The sequence below is a fragment of the Pelophylax lessonae genome (assembly GCF_965119305.1).
Source record: "Pelophylax lessonae genome assembly, chromosome: 7".
NCBI lineage: Eukaryota > Metazoa > Chordata > Amphibia > Anura > Ranidae > Pelophylax > Pelophylax lessonae.
The window spans coordinates 53250405-53272570 of record NC_138774.1 but is presented as its reverse complement, the minus strand read 5'-3'; the positions used below and the strand labels follow the sequence as shown (position 1 = coordinate 53272570).

The 22166-nt window shown below is 45.7% G+C and overlaps 1 protein-coding gene across 1 annotated transcript in view; it reads right to left on the bottom strand.

The window, feature by feature from the left end:
* Window positions 1-22166, bottom strand: part of COQ8B (coenzyme Q8B) — an 83164-nt gene that overhangs the window by 5686 nt on the left and 55312 nt on the right. The window contains exons 11-14 of the mRNA XM_082263138.1: window positions 20955-21096; window positions 20684-20791; window positions 15884-15949; window positions 12447-12533 (exon numbers count right to left, since the gene is read on the bottom strand). Coding sequence (XP_082119264.1) covers window positions 12447-12533; window positions 15884-15949; window positions 20684-20791; window positions 20955-21096 — 403 coding nt within the window. The remainder of the gene's footprint in view (window positions 1-12446; window positions 12534-15883; window positions 15950-20683; window positions 20792-20954; window positions 21097-22166) is intronic.

The window sequence follows — 22166 nt, the reverse complement described above, 5'->3', positions numbered from 1 at the left end:
GGGGCCGTCCACCTTTAAACGCAGTTAATCCTCATAAGGACACCGCAAGCAAAAAGTGCTTAGGAACCACTGAGTTTTGGACAACCCCACTGTTGACAAAGTAAGCAGAAAAGGGAACACCCTCGCGGCTTTGTAGCGCCTGTGGGTGCCAAAAGGGACTGGCGCCTCCGACGCAGCATCAGCCGCAACCTCCATTTTAAAAGTGTCACACACTGACACAAACCATGCATTCACCAGCGCCTTTTCATGCGTGGCTATTGGAGCAGAGGAATCATCCTCACTATCTGAGCACTCACAGGGTGCATGGACGCAGACCCGGTAGGTACTAAGCTCACCCAGAAAACACGGTACGGTTAAAAGCAAACACACACACACATCATAGGTTGAACTGGATGGACTGATGTCTTTTTTCAACCTCGCTAACTATGTAACTATATAATCAGGGGAGGCCACCAACTGTGATCCTGCAAAAGAGGACGTCGACCACGGGCCCACGAATGGACCACCTACTGAACCCCGCAAAAAAAACAAGGGGGTCGCCCTCCATGGAGGGTACAATAGAAAATAGCCCCCTTAAAAAGCGGGCCACCCACCGTGACGCGGACACGCAGGCAGGGTTCCCTGATGGCCCTGCAGCGCTAAAAGGGGCAGGCGCCCCAAACAATAATGGTTGCAAAGCTGTATTTAAAAAAAAATTGAAGTGCCCCTACAGTGCCACCCCTTCCAAGGGAGCTCAAAGCTGACCACAGGTCCTAGCAGGCCACAAGTAGCTGCCTGTATTTTTGGGAGCACCAGCTGCAAGTGCATGGATCCCAGCCCGGCAGATGCCCAAAAAAAGAGTGGGGGCTTCAGCTAAACGCACTGGGGCCTTCCCCCAAACGGAGGCGCCTGACTCAGCCACATGGCCTAGTAGGCCGCTAGCCACGGTCTACATTTTTGTGGGCACCCTGATGCTTGGATGCTAGCCCCAGCAGAGCCAATCACCCAGGGAAAGTGGAGGGGAGGACGGATGCCCAAACAGGAGGCAGTCGCTTCTGCTACCCTCACAGGGGCTGTCTCACATAGTTTCAGACTAGTAGGCCGCAAAGCCATGGCCTACATTTTTGTCCGGATACGGCTGAGAGGCACGTACCTGCAGATGCTAAACTTTCCGCTCCCCCAGCCCAACAACCGCCGCAGAGAGACCAGAGGATATCCCTGCCCCAGTCACCAACCCCCAGAACCCTGCTCAACCCCCCGTTGTGCACCAGGAAAAACCCGGTCAGCAGCAACTCCAACAAGCCCCCCTTAAGAGTATGTGGCAATTATAACCTCACTCGGGGGATGACTGCACTGCTCCAGACAGACCACCGCTCATCATAATGTGGTTGCTGTCGGCCAGGAGAAACGCTGCGACTCAGGCCAGGTCGTATGCATCCTCGTGAGACGTTTAACTCGCAGGCCAGCCCCTGTCCATTGGGGCTATACCGTGGCCGACCCATTTTGCACATGCTCGCTGGCCAGACTGGGGGGGACCCTCTGGATCTAGATTATCCAGTCCATTGCCTAATCTGACAATTGACTGTAGATTCTCCCAGGAACAAAAAAATAAAAGATAGGAAAAAATCCCATTTAAAAATAAATAAATGACCAGGACCAGAGATCCCAGCAAGGAACTAGGTCCTTACTCCTGATTAGGCAGAAAAAAAAAAAGGTGCCTATAGCTAAGAGTGGGTGTATACCCCCAAGGATTGCCCATAGGCCCAGTCAACCATTTTCCTGCCTAGTGTCCTACTCCTGTAGGGGGGCAGTATAACCCAATGGTTAAGATCCAGGGGCTGTGTCTGTCAATGAACGAAGGAGAAAATTGGATTTTTATCTTATCGTAAAATTATTTTCTCTGATGTTCATTGACGGACACAGCGCCATACGTTCTTGACCATTGCGTTATGCTTCCCCCCACAGGAGTAGGACACTAGGCAGGAAAAAAACATTAGCACGGCTATGGGGCACTCCCAGGGGGTATACTCCCACTCACTGCTATAGGCACTCAGTTTGGTTACAAGCAGTATCAGAAGAAATCAACCCAACTCATATAGAAGGGCGGATGCTGTGTCTGTCAATGAACATCAGAGAAAAGGATTTTACAGTAAGACAAAAATCCAATTTTCTCTTTCATTCATTGACGGACACAGCTCCATATCTTCTTGATCATTGGGATGTCCCAAAGCATTGTTAAACATAAGGGGTGGGAAAAAACACAGCAGAAAAGCCAATTCCCCAAAGCTAAACCTAGCCAACCAGGTAAAGTGGTGCTCAACCAGGATCAATTGGAGCTCACCTGAAAAAAAAAAAAAACACTCTCAAGAGAACCAGGTTCTCTTAAACAGCAGCCTGGAAAACCTTGCGGCCAAAAGAAGCATCCGAAGATGCCAACATATGCACTTTATAAACTTTGTAAAAGTGTGCACAGACGACCAGGTGGCCGCCTTGCAAACCTGCATCACTGATGCCTGATGACGGAAAGCCCAGGAAGCACTAAGCGCCCGAGTTGAATGTGCCTTAACAGGGAAAGGAGGAACCTGACCCTTGATTGAATAGGCCTGAACTACTGTCTGTCTGATCCATCTGGAAATGGTCGCAGCAGACATGGCCAACCCTTTGAGGTCTGTTCGGAAAGGATAAATAGAGAGTCTGATTTGCTTAAAGACTCTGTAGCCGCCAGGTACACTACAATTGCCCAAACCACATCCAGGGAATGCAAGGCTATTAACTTAGGATGTTTAGGCTTAGGACAAAGTGAAGGCAACACAATGTCTTCATTCATATAGAAATCAGAAACAACCTTAGGGAGGAACGACTGACAAGGGCGAAAAAACACTTTATCTCTATGAACCACCAGATAAAGGTGAACAACACTTCATTCTGGGACAGCATAAGCAGGGGAATCTTCCAAATATTTCAAAAGGTGGTTTCTGGAGAACCGATAGCACCAAATTGAGGTCCCACATAGGCAATAGAGACCGAACCGGGGGAGCCAAATTGCAAACCCCTTGAATAAAAATGTGAACCAAGGAATGCGTAGCCAAAGGACGTTGGAAAAAAGACCGCCAAGGCTGAAACCTGGCCATTGATGGTACCCAAGGCTAGATGCTGCTCGACCCCTCCTTGGAGGAAGGCCAAAATTCGAGCCACCGAAAAGGAGCAAGTATGAACTTCCAGAGACTCACACCATGCAATAAACGTCTTCCAACTACGATGATAAATCTTCCTAGGAGGTAGATTTTCTAGCCCTTAACAGGGTAGGAATCACTGATTCAGACAAACCTCTATGTTTTAACACCTGGCTTTTAACAATGAGCTAGACAAAGTCTTATCGCCTGGAGTTTCAGCATATTGATCGGTAGTCTGGACTCTTCCAGGGACCAGACCCCCTGAGCACAATCTGTGCCGAGAACGCCTCCCCACCCAGACAGGCTGGCATCCGTGGTGACCACCGTCCTGTACAGGGGGGAGGAAAAATGTTCCCTGTCGAAGCGCCGGAGAGCGAAGACAACAGATCAGGGACCCTCTCGTACTCTGGCTCAACAGGTTTAGATTGTCTAAAGACTGGATTCTTGTCCCATTTGGCAAGAATCTCTTTGCAGAGGTCTTGTGCGGAACTATTCATATCGGAAACACCTCGAAAGTAGACACCAGCAGGCCCAGCACCCACATGCAAGTCCTGAGAGATAACCGACTGTTGGACTACAGCATTCGAAGCGCATCCTGTAGCTTCTGGAGCTTGTCCAGTGCAAGAAATACCCTGGGTGAGACTGAGTGCAGAGTCAGACCCAGATAGTCCAACTCGGTGGATGGGAACCAGAGTAGATTTTTGAAAATTCCAAATTCCAAACTAACTCCTGCAGAGTCTGCACAGTAATCCCCAGGTTATCTGTCAGAGCAGTCTGGAATTCTGCTTGTAGAAGGAGATCATCCAGGTACCCCAGTACCACAATCCCCCTCTGATGCAACAATGCTAACACCGGTCAAACACCTTTGTGAAGGGTTGGGGAGCAGAGGCAAGACCAAAGGGTAAACGCTACAAATTGATAATGCTCCACGCCCACGGCCAAACGGAGGAAGCGTTGATGACTGACATATATTGGAATATGAAGGTAAGCGTCCTTGATATATATAGGAGGTCAGAAGATCCCCTTGATGAAGGGATGCCACTACCGTACGAATGGACTCCATTCGGAACTTCTGCACCCGCACAAAGCGGTTCAGAGCCTTGAGGTCCAGGATTGGACGTACGTTGCTTTCCTTCTTGGGAACTGTAAACGTGTTTGAATAAAAACCTTGAAATTGTTCCAAAGACGGAACCGATACAATCAACCCTTGTAGCAGCAAGTCTTGCACTGCCCCGAAGAGACCCTGCAAGCCGTCTGGGGACAAACGCAGGTTGGAAGGAAAGAACCTCTCTGGAGGGTAAGACCGAAACTCAATCTTGCAGCCAGACTGAATCAACTCGTGGACCCACTCGTCTTGAATCATGGAGGTCCAAGGGCCCGGAAAGAAGCGAAGACGTCCCCCCACCCTAGATACGGGTGAGGGTGCTCCTTCAAGCAGAAGAGGGCTTGTCTGCAGGTCTGGAATAACCAGCACTCGGCTTACCAGACCAGGTCCTCTTGGAACCAACAGAAAAGGTCCTGAAAGACTTAGATCCCTTGTCTTGAGAACCGGAGGAATGAAAGGGCCGCTTATGAGCCGAGAAAAAGGGCCCACATCTGCAAGACTTCTTGCCCTTGGTAGCCTGTGGAAATAGAGTACTCTTTCCCCCTGTAAGACCCTTAATAATGTCATCCAGGGAAGAGCCGAACACGTGATTCCCCGCAAAGGGAAGATTAGATAGGGCCTTCCTGGTAGTCTGATCCGCAGACCAGCATTTCAGCCATATCATGCACTGTAGGGTCACCGCTGTCATGGACACCCTAGAGACTAAGGGAGCCGCATCCAGAAAGGCATCGCAGATAAACTGCAGCCCCTGGACACACTGGTCCGCCAGCTCCGCAAAAGCCAGGAGGAAGTTGTTCCCCCTCCAGGTCCTGGCGTAAAAGCTTTCTGAAAAAATCAGGGGTTGTGAATTGGATGGACCCAAAGAAGTGGATCCTAAACCAGTTCACAGGAAAGGGTGATCAAATATAGGTACCACAGATATACAATGATAATGACAGAGATACTAAGAATTAGTGAAAAAATAGAATTTGTTTATTAGGCACTTATGCCTGGTGAAGGAACAGCCAGAGTGGGCCTGGCGTAAAAGCTTTGCCCACTCAGTCAGAGTCTGGGACACCAAAATAATGGTAAATACCGGCCTAAGGATCGAACTGGCCATAGTAAACATGTGGCTGGTCAAAGCCCCTGCTCTCCTGTCAAAGGGATCTTTAAAAGCTGGAGACTCCTCCCCGGAATTAGAGTGGATTTATTCAGCCTGGAGACTTGGGAATCCACCACAGGTGGGACCTTCTACTTTTTTTAGCAGAGAATCCTCAAAAGTATACCATCTAGCGAAACGCTTAGGCATCGCCATATTGTGTTTTGGGTGACCCCACTGATTAGCGGCAATTTTGTCAAAATAGGCAGGAAAGGGGAAAACCTTTGCCACTTTGGAGGATCTGTGGGTACTAAAAGAGACCAGCGCCTCCGAAGCAGCGGCAGCTGCATCCTCCAATTTTAAAATTTCCCACACAGATACAATCAGTGCATCCATCAGCGCCTTTTCACGCGTGGCTGAAGTGGGAGAGGAATCCCCAGCAGGGTGACTCGCGTCCACGGTGGCCAGATCAGATTCAGAGACAGAGGAGGCATGTGAAGGTGGGGGGACGCTTATTGCGAGCCTGTTTGTGTAGGACCAAACCAACTTTGGACACTAAAGGACTCCAGGACCGCCATTAGTGCAGACAGGGATGACTGGGACCCGGAGGGCCCCGCAGCCTCAGAGAGAGGATCAAGTGCTGAAATGTGAAATAATTATATTTTAGCTGTCATGCTGAGCTCCTTACTTCAATATTGTGAGTCTGACCCAAAACACATAACAAGATCAGATATACCCATTAAGGGTGGGGACCAGTTCTCTCTTCAAAGCAAAGGAAAAGTATTTTGTATAGTCACAAAATTCCAAAGTGATTCAATCACGATTGGGATGTTTTCCCGTTTACCAGAAATGGAAGGCTTCCAGCAGAAAGACAACTGAAATTTAAAACCAATGCCATCTGATCAATAAGAAAGGGATTATTATCAGACATTGTTTGATTAAATAAAGTCATAGCCAGGATTAGTTGAAAACCCACCAGAGAGAACAAAGCTCTAGAAAGGGCTTCCAAAAAAACGTATCAGTTGGGTCCTTAAAGACAATAATGTCTTCCACTGGAATAGTAAGTGAAGTTAAGGCGGGACAACGTTGGATCTGCAGCGGCAATACACACACCACTTTTGCACAAAAACCTCCCCAAATTAATGCAAACAGCTTATTAGAATGTTTAAAAAAATAAAAAAAAATGTTTTAAAAAAGCGGGTGCAAAGGCAAAAAGTCTTCATGCCTTAGGAGTTTTAGAGGGCTCAAAACTGGAGACTGCACTGGTAGAAGCAACAGGCTGTTCCTCTAGTTTTGTGGTGTGCACTACATCAATAAGTAAATTAACAAATGGCAAATAACGATTTGATTCGGGCCATAAAGTCTTACAGGACAGTAGTAAAAATCTCAGCCAAAAGGGAAGAGGATGCAGCCATACCCAATGGAGCTAAAGAGCACTCCGATGGTGAAATAGACTCTAGGAGTAGAATGCAACACAACTCTAGGCTGCAGACATCGGCACCATCAGCAGGCGTGTTGAAAGCAGCCCCGTAGTTGCTATTAAATATATGAGCTGGGGGTACCCAATGCAGCGTGACTGTCTCCTCCGTTTCTAGAATTAGACATGTTGCGACTGAGCGGGGGTAAGACAACATACATACTCAGAATAAGAAACAAGGCTTTAGATACTCCTGAAAACCGGTCAACTGGTAAACAGGTGGGGGGGGGGGGGGGCAGATGCCAAAGGTAAACAAAATATCTGTAGGTGGGCAGCAAGACTGGATCAAAGATCCATACGGTCCTTGTAGGAGCAGCAGCAGGGAGATGCTTCCTCACTACTGTATGGCAGGAAAGAGTGCAAAGCATGCAAGACACATTACCCAATGGATGATGTTAGTGCTCAGTCCTACAGTTTACTACCATTTCTGTGGTAGAAACCAGTGGGAACAGGAAGCTTAGACCTATGAAATTGAGGTAGCTACTGATGCTCGGCCTACCTCCTGGCCTACTCACCAAGTGAGACCTTTAAGAGGTAAGGCAAACGCTAAAGGCAATGCCAGCAGCTCTGGACCTGGAAAGTCCTCTGCAGCTAACTTTTACCCAAACAGAGTCCCATACGGAACTGAGTGCTTGCAGATCACTTCCAGGCTATCCTTGAAACATCCAGTTCAGAGGGATCCAGACGCAGTACTCTGAAGGCGAGGCTGAGGATGACAATGCAAATTAAAAGACAAGCTCTAAGTGATGTAAGAAGCGTCTCGGATTAAGAAAAAAAAAAAAAAAAACATAGCTCAAGACGTCCATCCTCTTAGGCCACGGATGCTGGTAGCAGTAGAGGGTTATCAGATGCTGGTAGCAGGAGGGGTCATCATGGACTGACCCCCAAATGTTTGTTTGACAGTGTTTAATCCTCCTGTAGGCAGAAGTATAACCCAACTGTGAAATACTTCCTGTGTCCCTCAAGAATGAGAATGAAAAAGCTTTCATCTGAAGTGCGGCTGTCCCCCTTTTGCTGTTCAGTGAACACAGCTTACTATGAATGAGTCAACAATGCAGGGAAAGTGCCCAGTGGATCTACTTCTAGTTTACATACGGCAGTCACATAATGTGCAGATTTATCACACAAGATATATTCTAGCTATACTTCATCTTGGCATTTGCACTAAAGAACCCGCTCATATTGTTACCATCACAACAAACTGCAAATACAAAAAGTTCTTTATACAGATAACTAGCTGAATGCGGCTAATTCGCTGACTCTGCAACATTTGCTATTTGTACGTAGTTCAGTACAATTAATCCAGGAGGAGCTCTGTACTCAGCTGCAGCTGGGAAAGGTAGTTGCTGTACTATAATCTGCAATATAACAGATCATCACATTAAAAAGGATGTCCTGAGCTTTTCCGTACAATCAAATCACTGATTACAATGGCTCGGGAGAAAGAAGCTGCCTTACGTGTTCATGGCCGGGGGACATTGAACAATGGAAATGGAACACAGCAATGTCCTGACCAGCCTGCTGTACAGACACCGTGTTCCTCACAGCATGGACAGTGACCGCTATAAGAGCTTTACATCTGGAACAATCAGCTGAACACCACAATCTACTCCAGATCCCGAAAGTTCATTGCAATTTGGCCAAACTCTGACTGCACATCTGACCTCCATATGTTAACTATGACCAGAGTAAAGCCCTAAGACACACAAGCATTGTTCAATCCCTGGATGTAAATCCTAGTTTAAACAGCATCAGCAAGCATTAGATAAGCATCAAGTAGTTTACTTAAAATTACCGGTTCCTTTACCCATGAAGGGCACTTAAAGCAGAGTTCCAGCGGTTTCTGTGTTTAATAAAAGTCAGCAGCTACAAAAACTGTAGCTACTGACTGTTAATAAACACACACTCACCTGTCCCATGATCCAGCTATGTGGCTGCCCGAAGCCTCGCTCCTCTCCCTCTCCGCTTGGCGGCGCCGGCATCACTAGTGTTGGCACTTCGCTGTGACAGTTTGTGGCTTCACAACCAGGTGCGCACTGCGCGAGTCATGTAGCGCGTTCTGAATGGCCGGGCAATTTTCTGGGGCCTTTGATGTGTCCCAGAATATTGCAGAGAGGGAGAGGAGAACTTGTGCTCGGGGCGCCGCGGCACTCCAAGCGGAAGTAGGAGGGGGATATCTGTCAAAACTAGGCACTCGCTCCCCCCTCCCCCTAAAAAAATGACATGCAAAATGTGCCATGTCAGGGGGTCAGGAATACTTAAGCGGAAGTTCCACTTTTTGGGGGAACTCAGCTTTAAAGAAAAATTCCAGTTATGGCATTTTTTTTTTTTTTACATCCGATGCCCCTAAAAGCTGGAAATCATTGAATTAGACACTGCATCTTCAGTGGTCTCCACTTGCTTCTGCGTTCTGTACTGAGCGGCTGGCTTGATGCATTCTTGGGAAGCGCATTTGTGAGGTCAGGCACTGATGTTGGACAAGAAGACCTGGCTTGCACTCTCCGCTCTAATTTATCCCAAAGGTGTTCTATCAGGTTGAGATCAGGACTCTGTGTAGGCCAGTCAAGTTCCTCCACCCCAAACTCACTCATCCACGTCTTTGTGGACCTTGCTTTGTGCACTGGTGTGCAGTCATGTTGGAACAGGAAGGGGCTATGAGTTGGGAGCATGAAATTGTCCAAAATATCTTGGTATGCTGACACCTTAAGTGTTCCCATCACTGGAACTAGGTGGCCAAGCCCAATCCCTGAAAAACAACCCCACACCATAATCCCTCCCTCCACCAAATGATTTGGACCAGTGCACAGAGCAAGGTCCATAAAGACATGGATAAGCGAGTTTGGGGTGGAGGAACTTGACTGTCCTGCACAGAGTGCTGACCTCAACCCGATGGAATGCCTTTGGGATGAATTAGAGAGGAAACTGCGAGCCAGGCCTTCTTGTCCAACATCAGTGCCTGACCTCACAAATATGCTTCTGGAAGAATGGTTAAACATTCCCATAGACACACTCCTAAACCTTGTGGACAGCCTTCCCGAAAGCGGTTATAGCTGCAAAGGGTGGGCCAACTCAATATTGAACCCTACGTACTAATACTGGGATGCCAATAAAGTTCATGTGCGTGTAAAGGCAGACGTATCAATACTTTTGGTAATATAGTGTATTTGAACAGGCTCCATAGAAAGCCGGTTCGGTTCACATGTCATGGGGATCGAATGCAGTTTGAAAATGCATTCAATTCGGATACATGTGAACTGAGCCTTAGTGAGCATCGGCTGGAGGGGAGAGGTGGGAGCGCCAACAACAGCTGGGACATGGGAACATACAGTATGTGTGAAGTTACGACTTCCGGAATTGTCGAGCGACCTCTCTGCTCTCCTGAAGCTGCTGCTCACTAACACGGGATCACATGACCGGACTAAAGATAGTTAAGCATACACAGGTTAGGCAGTATAGGTAGCAGTCAAAAAACTACTAAAAAAAAATCCCAGCTCACTTACCAGCCAGCCTGACTGCAACAAACCGAATTGACCTGGTCTAACAGTTCAAGGGGTTTAGTTGCACACTTTTGCAAATACATGCGTAAACTGCAGTGGTCACATCACGGCACCCCTGTGTACTGCAGTCCTAACTTTATAATTTTGAGAGTCTCCTGAGTTGGTACTCATATATAATAATGGATTAGGAGCAGATATGCCTGGAGGGAGACCACCCCTCCTTAACCTCTTGGCGCTGGCAGTGCGCAAATATGCAGCCTCTTGGCAGGTGGGCCTTGGCACCAAGCAGCTGCATGTTTGCGTGCATTAGTGCAAATACAGCTGTGCCGCGAGAGCGCCCTGCGCGCTCCTGGCACAGTTGCTGGTGGCTAATGGAAAGCTCTCCGATCATGTGACAGCCAATCATGGCGGTCACATTTTCATAAACCTCACCCCACCTCCCCGCATCCTAAACCCCTAAAGGGTCAGGAGGCGCCTGCTCCTAGGGGTTAAAGGTATAGGGACGCACTGGACACCCAGCAATAGCACAATGGCAGTGAAGGTTTCCAGTTCATCCCCTCACATCCATATAAGTAGCAGGAGGGAACAGTTTTAAGACTAGGTAGTGTTAGGCTGGACGTTTACTTCGAACCATACTCTAGAGAGCAGTGGTCTCCAAACTGCGGCCCGTGGGCCGAATGCAGCCCTTTGCTTGCCTTTATCTGGCCCTCAGGGAACTATTCTTTCCACTGACACCAACAAGGGGACACCATTCCTTCCACTGACACCAGGAGTGGGGAACCATTCCTCCCACTGACACCAGCAATGGGGCATAACTTCTACTATGGTAAACAATTACTCACTATTCCTCCTACTTATACCAATGACGGGACACTATTCCCCCGACTAATACCAATGACGGGACACTATTCCCCCGACTAATACCAATGACGGGACACTATTCCCCCGACTAATACCAATGACGGGACACTATTCCCCCGACTAATACCAATGACGGGACACTATTCCCCCGACTAATACCATTGATGGGGCTCTATTCCCCCGACTAATACCATTGATGGGGCTCTATTCCCCCGACTAATACCATTGATGGGGCTCTATTCCCCCGACTAATACCATTGATGGGGCTCTATTCCCCCGACTAATACCATTGATGGGGCTCTATTCCCCTGACTAATACCATTGATGGGGCTCTATTCCCCCGACTAATACCATTGATGGGGCTCTATTCCCCCGACTAATACCATTGATGGGGCTCTATTCCCCTGACTAATACCATTGATGGGGCTCTATTCCCCTGACTAATACCATCGATGGGGCTCTATTCCCCCGACTAATACCATTGATGGGGCTCTATTCCCCCGACTAATACCATTGATGGAGCTTTATTCCCCTGACTAATACCATCGAAGGGGCTCTATTCCCCCGACTAATACCATTGATGGGGCTCTATTCCCCCGACTAATACCATTGATGGGGCTCTATTCCCCTGACTAATACCATCGAAGGGGCTCTATTCCCCCGACTAATACCATTGATGGGGCTCTATTCCCCCGACTAATACCATTGATGGGGCTCTATTCCCCTGACTAATACCATCGATGGGGCTCTATTCCCCCGACTAATACTATTGAGGGGGCTCTATTCCCCCGACTAATACCATTGATGGGGCACTATTCTTCCAACTAATACCATGATGTGGCACTATTTCTCCGACTAATACCAATGATGGGGCACTATTTCTCCGACTAATACCAATGACCGGTCACTATTCCTCCGACTAATACCATTGAAGAGGCACTAATCCTCCGACTAAAACCAATGACGGGGCACTATTTCTCCAAATAATAATAATGATGATAGGGCACTATTGCTCCTTCTACTGACTACAGGTATTATGTAATTTTTTTACTCCAACTGTCACTGGGTCATTTTATACTTCCACTGGCCACTCCTGCCCCGCTATAGTCTGAAGGACAGTAAAGCGGCCCTTTGTTTGGAAAGTTTGGAGACCCCTGCTCTAGAGTGAAGAATTTAGACTTGTATTCAGTGGCTTTTTTTGCCCACAATACAGAGATTTAATATTGTATCGCTGTCAAGCTTTTATTTTTATTTTCCCCACTCTTGCAACTCTTACCTTTGTTTCGTACCCAGTGAGAAATTTAAGATCTTTGGATTTCTGGAGAACTCTTGCTCGGTCCCCTTCTGCTGCTGCTTTCACAACCTGTGTGATTTAGAACATTATTCAGTCATTGGATCTATTAGGTTAGCGCATCAAATGTACAACAAGAACCATTCTTCCTTTAGAACAGCTAAGAACCATTCTTCCTTTAGAACATCTATGTTCAAACTATGGTCCTCCAGCTGTTCAGGAACTACAATTTCCATCATGACTAGTTATGTCTGTGAATATCAGATTTACAATGCCTCATGGGAATTGAAGTTCCTGAACAGCTGGAGGGCCATAGTTTGGAAACCCCTGCTTTAGAACCTCTCTCAATTCAGAAGTCTCAGGACCAATTGCCACTATGTGCGGTGACAGACATTTTACCGCATGATAAAACATTTGTCACCGGAAGGACACAGGAAACAATTGCTTCCTATGTGTCCCATTCACACTGCAATGCAGCCTAACGCTGCTCTATTTATCCTGCTGACACCACTGATGGGGCAGTATATATCCCACTGACACCAGAGACGGGACACAATTTTTCCCCATAATACCAATGATGGGGCACTATTCTTAAGAGAAAGAAAAGGAGGCGCAACACCTAGTGCATTACCCGTGGTCACCGTATAAAATGTTTTATTACAAGCTCTGATGAAGGGAGCTTGACTCCCGAAACGTGTTAGCGGTCTCATCTACAAGGACGTGTTCCATTCCATCTGTGGTGGAATTTAATGCGATTTTATATTCTTCTTGTCTGCGAGTATGCATTTGGCATTTTAATAATATACGGTGACCACGGGTAACGCACAAGGTGTTACGCCCCCTTTTCTCTTTCTCTTATGTATCTCAGTTGGAGTTCCCTGCCTGAGGAGAGCAGCATGCCGGTCTTCCCCTTTGGAGTGAGCGCTTGGCTGAATTGATTGTTTGGATATTGCGGGCACTATTCCTTGTCCTACTGACCACAGACAAGCTTCATTTTATCGCAGCACACCGGTCCGAATTGCACTGCAATGTCGGACAGCACAGCTAAATGTGCCAACATTTTGTACACTTCAAATAAAGCTGGTAAAAAAATTAAAAAAAAAAAAGAGGATGTGGTGCACTGAATTGTGCACAACACTGCCCCCTAGCCATCTGACAATGCAGAGCAGCTGAAGCATTGAATCGCTTTGGCTGCTCTGCGATTTAGCATAGGCCCATGTGAGAATTCACCCTGAACATTAGGGAGCAACAACTAGTGTGTTTCCCTAGAACAGAGCTTGATCCAAATTTGCCATCAGATCCCTAATACTGCCCACTTTTTGGTGCCAACTAAAGGCGACAAGGTCTGTGGAAGAGGCAGAGGTTTCGGAACTGGAGAAAGCACAGAAAATGATGCCACTATGTGATAGCTATATTAATGTCCCAATAAGGGACCCTACAACCCCAACTCTCCTTCCCCATAGAAATGATAGATGGGATTTTCAGAATATACATTAAAAATTCACATTCTTAATTGGTAGCAGAAAGTAACTCTTATTTTAAAAGACAAGTCTGGCCTATGAATTATGAAATGCAATGACACCTGTTCATTAGACAAATTTAAAGTGAATATAAAAATAGTGTGGAGGGCCTAGACCTGTTGTCACATTTTCACTGCCATCTGTGTCCCCCCTTGGGAAGATTCATTCATTTTTTATGTTCTGGTCACAACTGTCAAAAAGTGATGTCACTAGAACAAAAGGTGATGGTGAATCTTCCAATGGGGGAACCGGTTCCAAGGATGGCTAAAGAGGAGAATTCCCTTCATTGTGGAAAGATTTCCTCTCACTTCCTGTTGAGTCCAAATGGCAAAAAGTGAAAAGGAATCCCCCGAACAGATAAAGACAGCGATTAACCATGGTTCTACTTGAAATATTATCGATCTGCTTCAGCACTCTTGAGGACTCATGCACACTGGATGATTTTATAGATGCTCCTAGAGGTATCTGGCATTTTGTTTTCCCCTTCCTTTAACCACTTCAGCCACGGAAGGTTTTACCCCCTTTATGACCAGGCCATTTTTTGTGATGCGGCACTGCGTTACTTTAACTGACAATTGTGCGGTTGTGCGATGATGTACCCAAATAAAATTGATGTCCTTTTTTCCCCACAAAAAGAGCTTTTTTTGGTGGTATTTAATCACCTCTGCAGTTTATATTTTTTGGGCTAGAAACAAAAAAAGATTGCCATTTTTACTTTAAGCTATAAAACATATTTTTATTTTTTTAAATTGGATAAGAAAAAAATCTAATTTCTTCATCAATTTAGACCAATATGTATTTTGCTACTTATTTTTGGTAAAAAAAAATTCCAAAAAGCGTATGTTAGTTTGCGTAAAAGTTATAGTGTCTACAAACTATGGGATATATTTATTGAATTTATTTTTCCTAGTAAAAGCGGCGATCAACGATTTTTAGCAGAACTGCGACACTGTGGCTGAAAAATCTGACACTGACACATTTTGGGGACCAGTGACACGAATACAGTGATCAGTGCTAAAAAAAAAAAAAAAAAAAAAAATGCTCTGTCACTGTTCTAATAACACTGGCATAGAAGGGGTTAACATCAGGGGCAATCAAAGGGGTTAAATGTGCTCCTAGGGGGTGCTTTTTAACTGTGTGGGGGGAGGTGCTTTGGACTGGGAGGAAGACAGATCCGTGTTCCTGCTTAGCAGAAGCACAAGATCTCCAACGTCCCCTGTCACAGAACAGCAGTCTGCTTTGTTTACATAGGCAGACGGCCATTCTGCCTCTCCTGAGATTGATCGTCATGTCCTGGTAGACATCGCGTCTGCCGGACTAGCTGATTGGCTCCTGCTGTGTCCAATCACAGAGGGAGCAGGTTGCCGGCGGTGCACACACGCCCGGACCCAGTGCACTAAATCCCGTTGTGATCATGTGATTTTGCACAGGAGGGGCGCCCTGCTGCAGTATATATGTGTGGGGAGTCCATAACAGGATAAACTCTCCTGCATGTTAGTCTATGTGTCCATGCACACATAGGATCTTATTAGCGTTTCGTGGCAAGAGAAAAAACACTGGCAGTGCGTCCAGGAGCAGCAGAATTTTGGCAGAAAAAAAAACAATTGATGCTATTAAATGCGTCAAAGCGTGCCTAAGCGCAAGGCGTGTTTAGCACTTCAGCGTTTATTCATTTTAATAGCCAGAACAAATTAAAATTCTGGCTAATGAAAAAAACGCCCAAAACACCAAACGCTGCTAAACGGGTTTGAAAAAACGCAGCTGTGGTAAGTGTTTAACACGGATTTTCTCCGGTCAGGGGAACCATGTTTTATAAAAATCCAGTGCGCATGAGGCCTTAAGATGTGGTTCTAAAATGAGAAAATGTGAGATATAGAAAATGCAATGGCACATAATACAAACCTCAATATAATCATCCGTAAAATTCTCCTCAAATTCTCTACTGGCTCCAAAGTCCAACAGCATAACCTAGAACATGAAAGCTTGTTATAGAGAAACTCTAGACTTTGGGGTTTTTTTTTGGATATAGATCTGAAAACAATCTGACAGGTGTAAGACAAATAGGTGTTCTGTCAAAGATGTTATTGCGCTACTCAAAAAGGAAGAACTTTGGAAAGGGATATTATATATATATACACATATACATATACATACACACATTCAATGCACTTTTATTTGCGGACCATAAAGACCATTGTAGCCAAGAACTGTGCCCTTCCCTAATACATTTTTTACAAAGTATAATTTTAAAGTATAAACTCCCATGGTTGACATGTACCTATAGGTAAGCTTTATTATGAGCAAACGGCATACCTATAGGTACAGTAAACATCTCTTAACCACTTCTGGACCGTAAGGATTTACCCCCTTAATGACCAGGCCATTTTTTGCGATTCAGCACGGTGTTATTTTATTGGACAATTGCGTGGCCGCGCGACGCTGTACCCAAATAAAATTGATGTCCTTTTTTCCCCCACAAATAGAGCTTTCTTTTGGTGGAATTTGATCATCTCTGCGATTTTTATTTTTTGAGCTATAAAAAAAAAAAAAAAAAAAACACACAACAATAATTTTTTCTTACTGCTATATAACCTTCCCAAAAATCAAACTTTAAGAGCCGGGTCACACTTGTGCGATGCGGGAAGGCTGCGAATTCGCAGCCTGTTCCTACATCGCATCCGCACATCCGGCAGTTCACACTGCCATATGCGATACCCAGGGGGTGTCAATGAAATCTTAACGACACCCCCAGTTTGATCGCATATCGCAGTGCGATCTGACAGTTCGCACAGGATCGGATCGCACAAGTGTGAACCACTGTGCGATCCGATCCTAATGCGGCTGAAAAAATGCCCAATGTGCAACTTTTGTGCGGGTGCAGTGCGAATTTAGCCATACAAAGTGTATGGCTGAATTCGCACTGCACATCCGATCGCATGTAATTAAGGAGAAGTGCGCTCCGATATTACATGCGATTGCCGCACACGCTATAGTGTGAACTGGCACTAACATTTTAGGCCAATTTGTTTTCTGCTACATATTTTTGGTAAAAAAAAAAAATACAATCGCAATAAGCGTATTTTGATTGGTTTGCACAAAAGTTATTGCGTCTACCAACTACAGGAAAGATTTGTGTCATTTTTATTGTTTTTTTTTTTTAAACTAGTAATGGCGGCGATCTGCAATTTTTTGCGGGACGGCGACATTGCGGCGGACAGATCGGACCCCTAACTGACATTTTTGACACTTTTGGGGGTACCAGTGACATTACTACAGTAATCAGTGCTAAAAATATGCACTGTTACTGTAATAATGACACTGGCAGGGAAGGGGTTAACACTGTGGGTGATCAACGGGTTAAAATGTGAGCCTAGGGCAGTGATTCTAACTGTATGGGGGATGGGCTTGTGAAATGATCACAGAGACCTATGTTCCTACATAGAAGGATCAAAAGGCACTCTGATCATTCCAGGGAGAAGGACGGTCAGCTGTGTTTACAAAGCTGCCATAGGTTGAGGCAGAAAAAAACTCGCAGAACATGTTTACAGAAGACCAGCTGGCAGCAATGCAAATCCGATAAACAGTTGTCTGATGCCAAAAATCCCAAGAGGTGCTCAAAGATCTAGTAGAGTAACCCGATCCTTGAGACCCAAACGATCGACTGAGTCACCCAGAGATGGTGGAATGAGAAGCCGGGGCTCCCTTCCAGGGTCCATCTGGAATACCAAAAAGGGAATCAGACTTTCTAAAAGAAGCAGTGGCTGAGATTTGCACAGACTGAACCACATCTAGACAATAAGGAGAAATTTCCTTTTGATGAACCAAAGGCAGACATAAGAGGTAGGTTAAAGGCAGAGACTACTTTAGGAAAAAAGAAAGTCCTGGGCCTTAACCTTACCTTGTCCCTATGCAACACCAAAAAAAGGTTCTTGCAAGAGAAGGCTGCCAGTGGACACTATGCTTTGCATAAGGAGACAGCTACAAGGAAAGCAACCTTATGGGTGAGAGTGGCAAGAGGAATGTCTCAAATGGGTTCAAATAGATGCTTCTGAATTGCAGAGAGAACCAGACTCAGACTGGTTTCTCGCATCACTTTCATTGTTTTTTTTTTTCATCCCATATCATCACATGGATTGGTTAACATTTGCTCATATTTATTGGACATTGGAATTGTTATATTATTGATTATTGTATTTAACTTGTCATACTGTTTTTTGGGGTTTGAATCACAATATATTTATAGATGGTGGTTCTAAAGCCAAAAAGGTATTTACCCTAATGCATTGTATGTATTAAAAGTAAACAAAACCTTCTGTGTGCAGCTCCCCCCTTATACTTACCTGAGGTTGATCCAGTGCTGTGCCCGAGAGCAGGATTGTTGCTCTCTCCTCACTACTGGCTTAGATACAGCAGCAGGAGCCATTGGCTGTCAATCACAGCCAGTAAGCAGAGAGCAATAGGGACGAGCCACACTGTGTGCATCAATGTATACACAGAGCGCAGCTCAGGAGTGAGCCCGCATGAGTGTCCCCATAGCAAGCGGCTTGCTTTTGGGGCACTCAGCAGGGGAGGAGCCATGATCACCTGCAAGAGGCAGAGGAGGATCGGGGCTGCTCTGTGTAAAATCAACTGCACAGAACAGGTAAGTATGAAACGTTCATTATTTTATTAAAAAAAAAAAAAAAAAAAAAAACTCTACCATTTACAATCACTTTAATGGGAAACACTAAATATATTTATCTACACATTCTATGGATTGCGATGGAGATAATGTGTATGTGATTGGTTCACAGGAATAGCCTATTTTGGGTGGTCACGGTTTATAGCTACAGTATATAATACTTTATAAAAGAAGAGAATTGATGCTCCTGCACTTGAGGGGTTGTTATGCGACTTGGATAGCTGAAAACACGACTCAGCTGGTATTGAATGTGCTAGGCTGGTGCGCCCTCTGTATTTTTTCCACTTTATTATATGAACTAGGGAGTGTGGGAAAGATTAGCAGTGTAACTACAAGATGTTTTATTTTGTTGCTGAACCTGGAGGCCAGAAGGTCCACATCTGGCATTTCCTACCTGTGACAAAGGACTAGAAACACCTCCAGGTGTAAAGACCAATTTCCCATTTCCAGATATTGCTGACTTGGGGTCCTTTCACAGCGTCCGACAAGGTCCGTTCTTGGCTCAGCGGGGATCGATCTGCCGATCCCCGCTCAGCAGGCGGATGACAGCTCCATCTCCGCTCTGTGTGCAGAGACGGAGCTGTCAGATCCCCGCTGTCCTCTATGGGGGAATCGGATGAGAACAGACTGCCCCATAGGGATGCATGGAGCATCCGATCAGGTCCGCCTGAAAAAACTGACTGATCGGATCGGCCGTGTGAAAGGACCCTAAGGCTGGCCATAAATGGATCTTTTTTTCATTCAGCCAGTAAGCTAAATAAAAAAAAAAAAAAAAAAAAAAAAAAAAAGGGGGGGGGGAGCAGATTCCCCATCTACACAATCAAGGTGGATAGAGGAACCTTCCCCAATGAGACACTACATTCTTGACAATGGGTATTCTCCACTGCCATGGGCCAGTAGAAGGTAAGAGTTGGTGACCAGAGGTAGTCAAAAATCACTGTGCGCAGCAGGTCAAAGCTCCATGTGGCTCTTCGAAACAGAAGAAGCAGGGGGAATACTTCCTCGTGTATGCAGAAACGCATGTGCAACACTTCACCCAGTGGAACACATTAGCGCTCAGGAACACAGCCTAAACCCCTTCCATGGCAAAGCTTCTGAAAAATGAGTAATGGCACGAGCGACAAATAAAAAAATGGAAGCTCCTGATGTCAGCCACTCTGGACCTGGAAAACACTCTGAAGCTAACTTATGCAAAATCCAAGTTTGGAAACTCAGACCCCAGAGGTTTACTAGCCCCACAACGTCAAGTCCAGTCTGGAAATGTTACGGTGCAAAAACCAGGCTAAGGACTACTGCGCCTGGTTTTTGAACCGTACCACAAAAGAGGACATTCTCCTAGGATGCTAGCGTAAAACTGAGGCATGCTGGAAGTAGGAGGGGTTGGCCTACAGTTTGTTTGCCAGTGTCCGATTCTCCTGTAGGCAGCAGTATAACCCAAAAGTTTAGGACAAAAGATGAGAAAGCAAGTAGCACGAATAATTGTTTTCTTTCAAGCAGCTCTTAAAGCGGAGTTCCACCCAAAAGTGGAACTTCCGTTTTAGGTAGTAATAACCCCCTGACATGCCACATTTGGCATGTCATTTTTTTTTGGGGGGGGGGGGGGGGCGGGTACCTAGTTTTGACAGGTACTCGCTCCCACTTCCGCTCAGAGCGCAGCGCGCCCTGAACGGAAGTTCTCCTCTCCCCCTCCCTCCAATTTTCTGGGACATGTCAGAGGTCCCAGAAGATTGCCAGCCAATCAAGACGCGTAGCGCAACTCGTGCATGCGCAGTGCGTACCTGGCTGTGAAGCCGCAAACTGTCACAGCCGGGTGCCCACACCAGTGATGCCGGTGCCGCCGAGACCGGAGGAAGAGGATCGAGGTTTCGGGCAGCCGCATTGCTGGATCCTGGGACAGGTGAGAGTGTGTTTATTAAAAGTCAGCAGATACACTTTTTGTAGCTGCTGACTTTTAATAAACACAGAAAAGGCTGGAACACCGCTTTAACCTGCCCTCCCCTATAATGGGGTGCAATACTCACCTTGTTGATATCAGCATCATAAAAAAAGTTTGACCAATTTGGATCAGTCTGCATGAAGTGGAACTGAAACAATTCCTGCAGGCAAAGGCGTAGTATGTTGTATGAAATCTAAATAAAGAAAAATAAAACACTTAATTTAAAAAAATTGCCCATCACTAGTACAGAGAAATAAATATCAAAACCCATTAGACAAGACATTGTGACAAGACCAGAATAGGATGGCTCATTCCATGATTTTTCTATGGGAAGACCGATAAATTGCTTGCCCTACCTCATTACGAGTTTCCTGGTCCATCTCGGCACACTGGTCCAGTGGAACCCCAGACACCAGTTCAACAGTCAGCACCCTCTTCGTAGTAAGGTCATCTATCGCCCGAGGAACTTTGAAGAAGGGATCGTCACTCAGGAGCTCCCTGTACAGCAAAAACTAATAGAATTTAGAGGCAGATATGGATGTATTTATTGATTATCAAATCAAAAATAATATAAACATTCAGTATGTACAGTGCCTTGAAAAATTATTCATACCCCTTGATATTTTCCACATTTTGTCATGTTACAACCAAAAACGGAAATGTATTTTATTGGAATTTTATGTGATAGACCAACACAAAGTGGCACATAATTGTGAACTGGAAGATGGTTTTAAAAAATGTTTACAAATAAATATCTGAAGAGTGTGGTATGCATTTGTATTCACCCCCTTTACTCTGATACCACCCCCTTTACTCTGATACCCCCAACTAAAATCTAGTGGAACCAATTGCCTTCAAAAATGACCTAATTAGTCCACCTGTGTATAATTTAATCTCAGTATAAATACAGCTGTTCAGTGAAGCCCTCAGAGGTTTGTTAGAGAACCTTAGTGAACAAACAGCATCATGAAGGCCAAGGAACACACCAGACAGGTCAGGGATAAAGTTGTGGAGATGTTTAAACCAGGGTTAGGTTATAAAAAAATATCCCAAGCTTTGGTTACATCATGGAGGGCTGTTCAATCCATCATCCGAAAATGAAAAGAGTATGGCACAACTGCAAACCTATCAAGACATGGCTGTCCACCTAAACTGACAGGCCGGGCAAGGAGAGCATCAATCAGAGAAGCAGCCAAGAGGCCCATGATAACTCTGGAGGAACTACAGAGATCCACAGCTCAGGTGGGAGAATCTGTCCACAGGACAACTATTAGTCGGCACTCCACAAATCTGGACTTTATGGAAGAGTGGTGAGAAGAAAGACATTGTTGAAAGAAAACCATAAGAAGTCCCATTTGCAGTTTGCGAGAAGCCATGTGGGGGACACAGCAAACATGTGGAAGAAGGTGCTCTGGTCAGATGAGACCAAACTTTATCTTTTTGGCCTAAAAGCAAAACGCTGTGTGTGGCAGAAAACTAACACTGCACATCACCCTGAGCACACCATCCCCACCGTGAAACATGGTGGCGGCAGCATCATGTTGTGGGGATGCTTTTCTTCAGCAGGG